This window comes from Oncorhynchus kisutch, linkage group LG2 (genome assembly GCF_002021735.2).
Source record: "Oncorhynchus kisutch isolate 150728-3 linkage group LG2, Okis_V2, whole genome shotgun sequence".
Classification (NCBI taxonomy): Eukaryota; Metazoa; Chordata; class Actinopteri; order Salmoniformes; family Salmonidae; genus Oncorhynchus; species Oncorhynchus kisutch.
In genome coordinates, this window is record NC_034175.2 from 43,957,952 (window position 1) to 43,966,849 (window position 8,898).

General features: G+C 39.5%; 1 protein-coding gene across 1 annotated transcript; it reads left to right on the plus strand.

The window, feature by feature from the left end:
* The first annotated feature begins 3,907 nt into the window (after positions 1–3,907).
* On the plus strand, positions 3,908–6,467 carry LOC109902533 (transcription factor Sp9). Its single transcript, XM_020498960.2, has 2 exons — positions 3,908–4,059; positions 4,620–6,467. The coding sequence occupies exons 1-2, from the start codon at positions 4,039–4,041 to the stop codon at positions 5,904–5,906; spliced, it is 1,308 nt and encodes a 435-aa protein (XP_020354549.1). The 5' UTR covers positions 3,908–4,038; the 3' UTR covers positions 5,907–6,467.
* The last annotated feature ends 2,431 nt before the right edge of the window (positions 6,468–8,898 follow it).

The window sequence follows — 8,898 nt, forward strand, 5'->3', positions numbered from 1 at the left end:
GGACATGCGTCTGGCTGAAATGAAAGATGACACTGGTAGCTGACCCATGTTTCTAAATTTAGCAGACACTTGTTAATGTTAGGCCTACTGTACTTGTGAGCTGAGCCAAGCTTCACCACAGAACATAGACAACACATGTACAAGCCAATATCGGTAACTGTAGGAGTTATTACAGGAGCCTATCCAAGTGTCAGGCATGTAACGACAATCCCTCACGCACAATATGACAGTGGCAGGGAGTGCTGGTTAGTCTGCACCTCTTATCAGGGAGGGTTAAATCAGTGCAAGTAAGCAGCTGTGGGACTATAGTGCCTTTAACAAGGTGAACAGGGGCAGAGCGGCCATCTGGCATTTCGGGCAAATACCAGATGTGCTAGTCCATTTTGTGGGGACCTCAAGGAAAAAAATGGGCTGGTGTGTTTGACATGTCAGGGCCGATTCCTGGTTCCATTCCGCCCCTGAAGGTGAATCTTCTAGGCTACTCCTTGCAACAGACTGGTTTGTCGCTCTGGTTTATTTCCCTCCCAATAAAATTATATTTCATACTGAACAGGAATATGATTCTATATCTTCCTGTTATGCACCATTATATAGTGAATACAAGTCTTCCCGCATTTGTTTTTTTTTTACTCCCTTGACAACCAGAAGAATTACAAACATCGGATGCAAAATGTAAAAGGTGTCCAACAATGCTTACTGTGCAAGAGCCGGACAGACACGGCTGAGAAACAGGTTGAATACTGTACATTGACAATTAATGGAAAACAGCATGGCATGCAAGTCTTTGCACACGCAAAATAGACTCACATCGATGATCTCGTGCGTTAGTCTATAAATCGTATAGAAAGAGATGTGTTATAGATTTTACAATATACAAAAAACGCGAGTTTATGATAAAATATCGTTTTCTATCTTAGACCCAATGACCCAATCACCATGACCCAAACAAGCATGTAGGCTAGGCAGAGTTGATTTAACATTTCTGTCGGATTTAGTAGACTATCATACACCTGTTTTCAGATAATGACATCAATTAACATATAAAACTACTTAGAATTGAAGCATGGCATCATTGCCCCTAAATTGTTTCCCCTCTTGGACAGAAACAGGTGTAGGCCTGTGGACCTCCGCCACTCTCGACCATGAGATTACACCGATTAGTTAATTGTCCACAAATAAACTTTCCTCAAAAGCAAAGCAAATTAATCCCTGCAGGGACCAACCAGAAAACTTGGCCTAATCCAGCACCCTGAGTCGTTTAACATGCAGAAAACGAGCCTCTAATAATCTTGATTTGAAGCAAGTCAAAGGCCTTTTGTATCAAGAGTTTAAATGAATAGGTTTGTATTAATCATTTATCTTTTGTCGTTGAACGCCTTGATGGATGCACCGTCACTTAGCCTCACCACAATAGATGCACAGCGTTTTGTTCTACCAAATAAATCATTCTCATTGTTTAAGGTACATTGATCAATCTAATGACTTGTAATAGGCTCCTAATTGCCACAGAAAAGTGCTCTCGGGTGGAGTCCTGCATGCGAGATTCAACTCCAAATTCCCACTTGAATGACACTGTTCAAATATTTTTAATGACAATATTTCGTCAAGGATGCTGGCATTGGGTAGGCCTACTACCAACTATTACGCAGGCTATGACATTGTTATTATGGTAGGCCCACATGATGAAATTCCAATTTACAATGGCATTCAAAAAGACTAAAAAGTCAACACAATTGAAAATGAGTATTGGCAATCATATGTGAACCAACACCTGTCATTTTGAAAGATAATCTAATCCTAATTGTTTTCGTGTTCTTTTGTTACTAAAGTTTTTGTTCGTTATACATTTCTTTACTTATTTTATTTCCAGAAGTGTTTCAATAATCAGTTAGATGTTGAATAATGTGGGGATAAACACTCTAATTAAAAACGAGCACTCCATCGAGGGCCTTATCTTCGCCTTGTTCACTGATAAATCCTTTATCTTTATCTTCGAACCAATAAATATTAATAAAACAGGAAGAGACAGATAATACCAGAATACCATTATACATAACAAATTAAAAAAATAAACAATGAATGACACGGTCCTCATTTTAACCAAAGGTGCATTACACTACAAAACATTTAGAACTGTACTTAAAAAAAATATAAAAATATAAAATAATAATTACACGCTCACACACTCACGCTGTTCGAGACACTTTGGCATTGCAATCAAATTTGTTAATGCATAATCGACATTTAATAGTGCTAATAGCACACCACTAAAATTGCAATGATTGCAAAAATGAAGCACTTTTCTTGGCTCCGTTCGTTGGATTTGATGAAATTGTTTTATATTCGCCGCTCAAAAGGTGGGGATTTAAAGCAGAGGAAGCCTTTGAACAAATTGCGCTTGGTTGACTGGCAGCATTCAAGCTCAATAATGGTGCATTATTCGCTCGTTTTGAATACTGTAATACACAGCTTTTGGCGAAGCCATTCTATGGAAAATTGCTTTACCTTTTTAAGGGATGAAGAGTCACACCAAAGCAGGCCATTGTTACATTATGTCATTACCCCTAAATGTTTTAACAAGCTGTGAAACACGTTGACATATATTGCATTGTGATCTTTATAAATTCCAGAGGAAGAAAAAAATATATAGTAATTTGGCGAAAGAAAAAGTTAATGTTGATGCGCTCCACATGTTTTTTCAATGGTTCAATTATATCTCCAAACGTTATAATTCAGTTGGCCTAAATCTTTAGTGTGGAATGCTCTATGGTTTCATTGTGCCATATTAAATCAGCCTGCATCGTTGAATGAAATGCATTCGCCAGGCTGACATGAGGGAAACAACATCTCGTGATTATTATGACTGCAATATTTTTCAAATATTTTTAGTTTCCAGGCTGTAGCACTTAGAACACCAACCACTCATCGAGTTAATTGTCACTTTTTAATTAACCGAAAAGCCCCACTGTACAGCCTCAACACACGCGCGTAAATTGGCACAGACAGGCAGGGGGACGGGCGCGAGCGCACTCCACGCACACACGCGCACACACACACAGATTAAAAACAAGTCCCCAATAGCCTCTTAAACGCACACATGGCAACACCGCTTGAGCCTATAGAAACTTTTAAGATAATTCACCTGTTGTATGACATACCTTGTCTTGTAAGCGTCTTCACTTTAGTCAGCCATTGTTTATTGATAATGAGTCCGTTTATTGCACTTCTGGCCCCCTGGTGAGTGCATGGGAACTTCTGCTTAACTTCATGGATGGTGTAAGCAAGCACATGCCCTGCGCCTATGAAGACGTTTCCATTCCTGAAAGTGCATGACATCCTTAGTTAAAAAAAAAATATGAAGGCACCGCAATTCGTAAATATATATATCTATTTTTTAAATAATCACCAATCCCCTCATGTTATGACATGAAACATAAAACAATTTGGGACTCCACGAGGGATAAAAGCAGAGGCAGCTATACATCAGAACATTATATTTTACAATTATGTCTATATAGGCCTAGAGAAACAAAGAACCTGCAGTTGAAAAAAAATAACAATTGGTCAGAAAGCTTTCTGAAATGCAACAGAAACAAAATACCTCTAAATAAATCATATCAAATTCTTACCTCTTGCAGAGAACTAGCTTAAACCAAAATGATCTCGATTCTACAATATAGAGCACATTGAGCCTTGATGGGAGAATACATAACATGTATAAAAATACCAAATCGTACCTTGCTTGACAGTCAAATCCGCACAAGAGTTATTGATTGACATGAAGCTTTAGCGTTTCTGTCCTTGGTCGAATCTCTCATTGGCTGACGTCGTCCTCTTGCCAAGAATCCAGCGCATAGATTGGCTGCTTGCTCTTGCCAGCTGTACTTCAAAGAACGCGCTCTCTACAACTAGGTAGTGTAGGAGCTCCGAGCCAAGAGAGAAATCGTGTGACTACGGAAAAGCAAAGTGTCTGAGTCGAATTGGAAAAGTACACTATTGCAGAATTGTGACCAATTCAACATAGCAAAGACCCTGGATATGGCTACGTCTATACTTGGGGTAAGCCGACAAAAAATATATTGGTTTTCATGTGTGAAGTAGGCTTTATACTTTCACACTTACTAAATTGTATAGGCTACTTTTCGGTCATTGTTCTCTTATCGTTGAGCTTTGTTGTTACTGTAGGTATTGAAAGTGCTTGTGTAGATGTTGTAATTTTCCTCAATCAAAGTAATTTTTGTTTTTGCCAACTTTCATAATAGGCTACCCACATGCGCAAACTTTCGAGACCTGCAGTAAACTCTCTACTGAGTGACATTACTGTATTTCCTCCATGATTGTGTCTGTTTATTAGGTTCAGTGGATATTTAGTTCACATTTCGATACATTCTTTATGAATGAACATTTTCACTAAATGTATGTTTGAATCCAATGCGGTAAATAATTGTGTAGCCTCTGCACTAATTGCTATCTAAACAAGCACAACAACCGAACGGTTGGACGACCACATAGGCAGACGCAAATTATACTTCTAGCAAATGCATGCATCTTATTTACAGAAAGAAAATGGTAAATGTTACTTGCAGTGTTCTAAAGTACAGATATTCATCTCTTTACAGGAAGAACCACGATTTGGAACTACACCTCTAGCTATGCTGGCTGCTACTTGTAACAAAATTGGCAATACCAGTCCCCTTACCACTCTACCTGATTCCAGTGCTTTTTCAAAAGGCGGATTTCATCCTTGGAAAAGATCCTCCTCTAGTTGCAACTTGGGATCCAGTCTCCCTGGATTCACTGTAGCAACAAGCCGCGGATCGACCGGACTAACATCAACTACTGGCACAGGCAACAGCGCGTTCTGCTTAGCCTCCACCTCCCCGACCACATCTGCGTTTTCCACAGAGTACAGCAGTCTGTTTTCCAACTCAGCAAGCATTTCGTCTCAAGAGTCTGGGCAATCAGCCTTCATTTCCAAAGTCCACACATCAGCAGAAACCTTGTACCCGAGGGTAGGGATGGCACATCCGTATGAGTCGTGGTACAAGTCTGGTTTCCATTCAACCATCTCGGGCGATGTTACTAATGGGGCGTCCGCGTGGTGGGACGTTCATACCAACCCTGGCTCATGGCTCGAGGTCCAAAACCCTGCAAGCTCGCTGCAGACCTCCCTGCATTCCGGGACCCCCCAAGCCATACACTCTCAGCTCAGTGGCTATAACCCTGACTTCTCCACTTTGACACACTCGGCATTCAGCTCAACTGGTATAAGTCCCACGGCATCGCATCTTCTATCAACCAGCCAACACCTGTTAACACAAGAGGGATTCAAAACAGTCATTCCAACATACACGGACGCCTCTGCCGCCAACGCTATGATTTCAGGTTCCAGTTCTGGTTCCTCAAGGTCATCCAGGAGGTACTCTGGCAGAGCCACGTGCGACTGTCCGAACTGTCAGGAGGCTGAGCGGCTGGGGCCTGCGGGGGCCAGCCTCCGGAGGAAAGGACTTCACAGCTGTCACATTCCAGGCTGCGGTAAGGTGTATGGCAAAACCTCTCACCTTAAAGCCCATTTGAGATGGCATACTGGCGAGCGGCCATTTGTCTGCAATTGGCTTTTTTGTGGCAAAAGATTTACAAGATCAGATGAACTTCAGAGACACCTCCGTACCCACACCGGCGAGAAAAGGTTTGCTTGCCCAGTATGCAACAAGCGCTTTATGAGGAGCGACCATTTGAGCAAGCACATTAAAACCCACACTGCCGGTGGTGGTGAAGGCAAAAAGGGGAGCGACAGTGACACCGACACCAGTAACCTGGAGACCCCCAGGTCCGAGTCCCCAGAACTCATTTTAGACGGGGTAAACCCCAGAATCAAGGATCCATCTCCTCATGACGAACACTGAATGGCTGTTATTTGAATGACCTTGAAACTAACTTTATAAAGCAAATGACCAGTAGGTTATCAAAACTGGTACATGTATTAAAACGGGTCTGGGTTTGAGAGATAGTATTGGAGGAAAATACGATTTTACGCAAAGCATTTGAAAACAAAAAAGAATTCAAACTTAACACCATATTGATTATGTTCAACTCGTTATTCACCATCAAACGAAAAGCAGAATTATTCTATATTATGTGAAAATGACATAACTATAAAGCTGTCAACTTAAAAATGAACCGCGGGGTACTTTTTACGATCAGTGCTTAAAAAGGGCGAGCTAACCCAAATGAACTTGGTTGGCCCATGTGAGTCGCCATCATATTGTACATATTGACAACAAACAATGTGTTATTTTCATGTAAATGTGAATTATGATTGTTTTATTCGTGTTTGGGATCCTGAAATTCAGGGAGTTTACTTTCAACGCACTTTGTGGATATGTATGTACACAGCTTTTTAAATTCAGTTAACCATTTCATTTCTTTGCTAAAAAAATATATAAATGTTTACTTGTATAAAGTCACACGTATAAGACTTTCATTTTGTCATAATTAAAACGATCTAAAATCTGAGGCAGCAGTCGTGTGATGGGAATGTTTCACTGTATTGGGTCCCATACTTGTTTTCATTATGCGAAATGAAAATAAATTATGAACCAAGGTATTTTATGTGATGGTATAAATGGTCAAAATGAACGATTGCCAAACGTAAAATGTAGATAGGCAAGAGTGTTCCTTTACATAAAATCAATCATACATTGCTGATATAGGCAATCGCACATTGACGTGCATTCTCTCTGAGGAATAAATCAATAGTTAATGCCCCGGAAAAGACATTTCATGCCCAAATGAAAATCTTGTTAAATGGTATTAATTATGACTTGGAGCACATCGCAACCCCATGTGTCTTGTATTTGCGATTAGGGATTCGTGTCTTATCAAATATCTAATTAATCTCCGAGACATCATTTGTTCAGCTTTACTTTATCTGGGGGCTTCCAGGGGGTTTTGATGACAAAAGCCCCCTGAATATTTATTTTAATTGTCCAAATTAACTGCTTTAATTTGCATGTCAAACGGAAAGATGGCAGTCCAAGAATAAGGATAAAGCATCTCTAAGCTTTCCTTGAAACTCTACACTTGATTTGATGTTATGGGAACTGTTTCTAAACTTTTGAAAAGGAAAAGGGGTAAAAAGCCATATGCAAATGATGAAATTGAAATGCTCTTGTCGCGGCGCAGTCAAATGGTTCCTGCATGTTATTTGAATATCAGTGGCCCCGTATTGAAAGGGTTCAAGGATGCTCTCTGACTTCTTTGTGCTTACCCAGTGCAGCGTCCGATCTCAAAGAAAAACCCGGGGAATAATTACAGCGTGAGCCCAGGCCTGGGAATATGTTAGGGACAGGCATCTCATCTAGATAACCTCTTTCTGAAGAGGAAGTTCAATTGACCAGAAGGCAATAGAGAAATTATTTTCATTTCCTTTTGTGTGGCTGGCTTTGAGATCACGAAAATAACGATAAAAAATTCAAATGTAAATTTTTCTATAACCACGAATTCGAGTTTAAAAATAAACAGCTTAGAAAAGACAACGTATTATAGCCTATATTTGGCATTTCATATAAATGTGAACTTTTAAATGAAGTCTACAGGCAAAATAAAACAGGCCTATTCAATAGGCTATTATTATATAAGCGAACATTCATGACACATTAATACAACCCTCAGTTAAGTGTATGTTTATTTAAAAAAATAAAATTGTGGTTTATTTGCAGTGATTTTATGTTCTTTTTTTTTCTTCAGAAAAAATGTTTGTTATTTTGCGGCATAGGCACACTAAGTAAATTACAGTTTTCTTGGGGGCAAATATATTTTCATTACACTTTACTGAATTTGAAATTCGATCCATTTTCATAACCACGGAAATAAGTATTAATCTGTAATTCATGAGCATAGTTTGCTATTTTATGGCTACAAAAGGGCGTTCAATTCAACACGAGTTTAGGTTCGTCAAAATGCTTCGCGAAGAGAGACGCTTGGGGTTGCGGACAGTAAAGTGCTGCCATTTATCGCTTTGTTACTTTTCCATGAAATGCCCTCTCGTTGAGCATTAGGCAGAAGTCATCTTTGTTTTCAAGCCACAATAAAAGAGAGATCAAAGAGAACCAGTGCGACTTTACGGGACACGGGAAAACATCTCACTGCTCAAGGCCTCGGGCGACTCTCCTCTTGTCTCCAGGATTTAAAAAAATGTTCATCGCTCACTATGGAAGGTCACAAAAAATACTTGTATTGTGATAATGATAAAATAACAATTAATCAAACAAATTGGCATAGGTCTACAGTATTTAGGTGCACACCTCGGGGCATCATTGCAAAAGGTTACATGGTCTGTCTATACAGAACATACACATTTGAAGCGACTGAAATAAAATAAAACATGTAAGAAATTCATTTTCCTGATCAGGAATTCTTAACAAATCATATCGACGCAGGAGTTGTTATTTCTTTGCCATAAAATATATGTCTCCAAAACAAATAGGAACTCGACCTCATCGTTGCTTCTGTTTTGTCCATCATGATGATAATGTCATGCAAGTAATGCAACAAGTAATCTCTAAAGGCCGATAGGCGCGCAATGTTGCGTAAATGATGCACTGGGGTTTGCAGAAAGCGGAAAGTTTCATGCATTGATCTCGAGTCAGAATTAAGTATACAGTATTAAATATTTGAAACAAACTTGATGTCTCCACACTAATCACTTACGCAGGCCTAATCTTATGCATCGCATAATGAACAATCATAGATTGATTGTCATTAGTCAACCATGCTCCCGTTTAGGCCACTTCCAGAAGAACACTTTGAAACAAGCCTACATAATTAAGCTAGACTTGTAACACATGTAATGAAGAACGGTCACAACCATGTGAGCACAGTTCACTATTTTTAAAA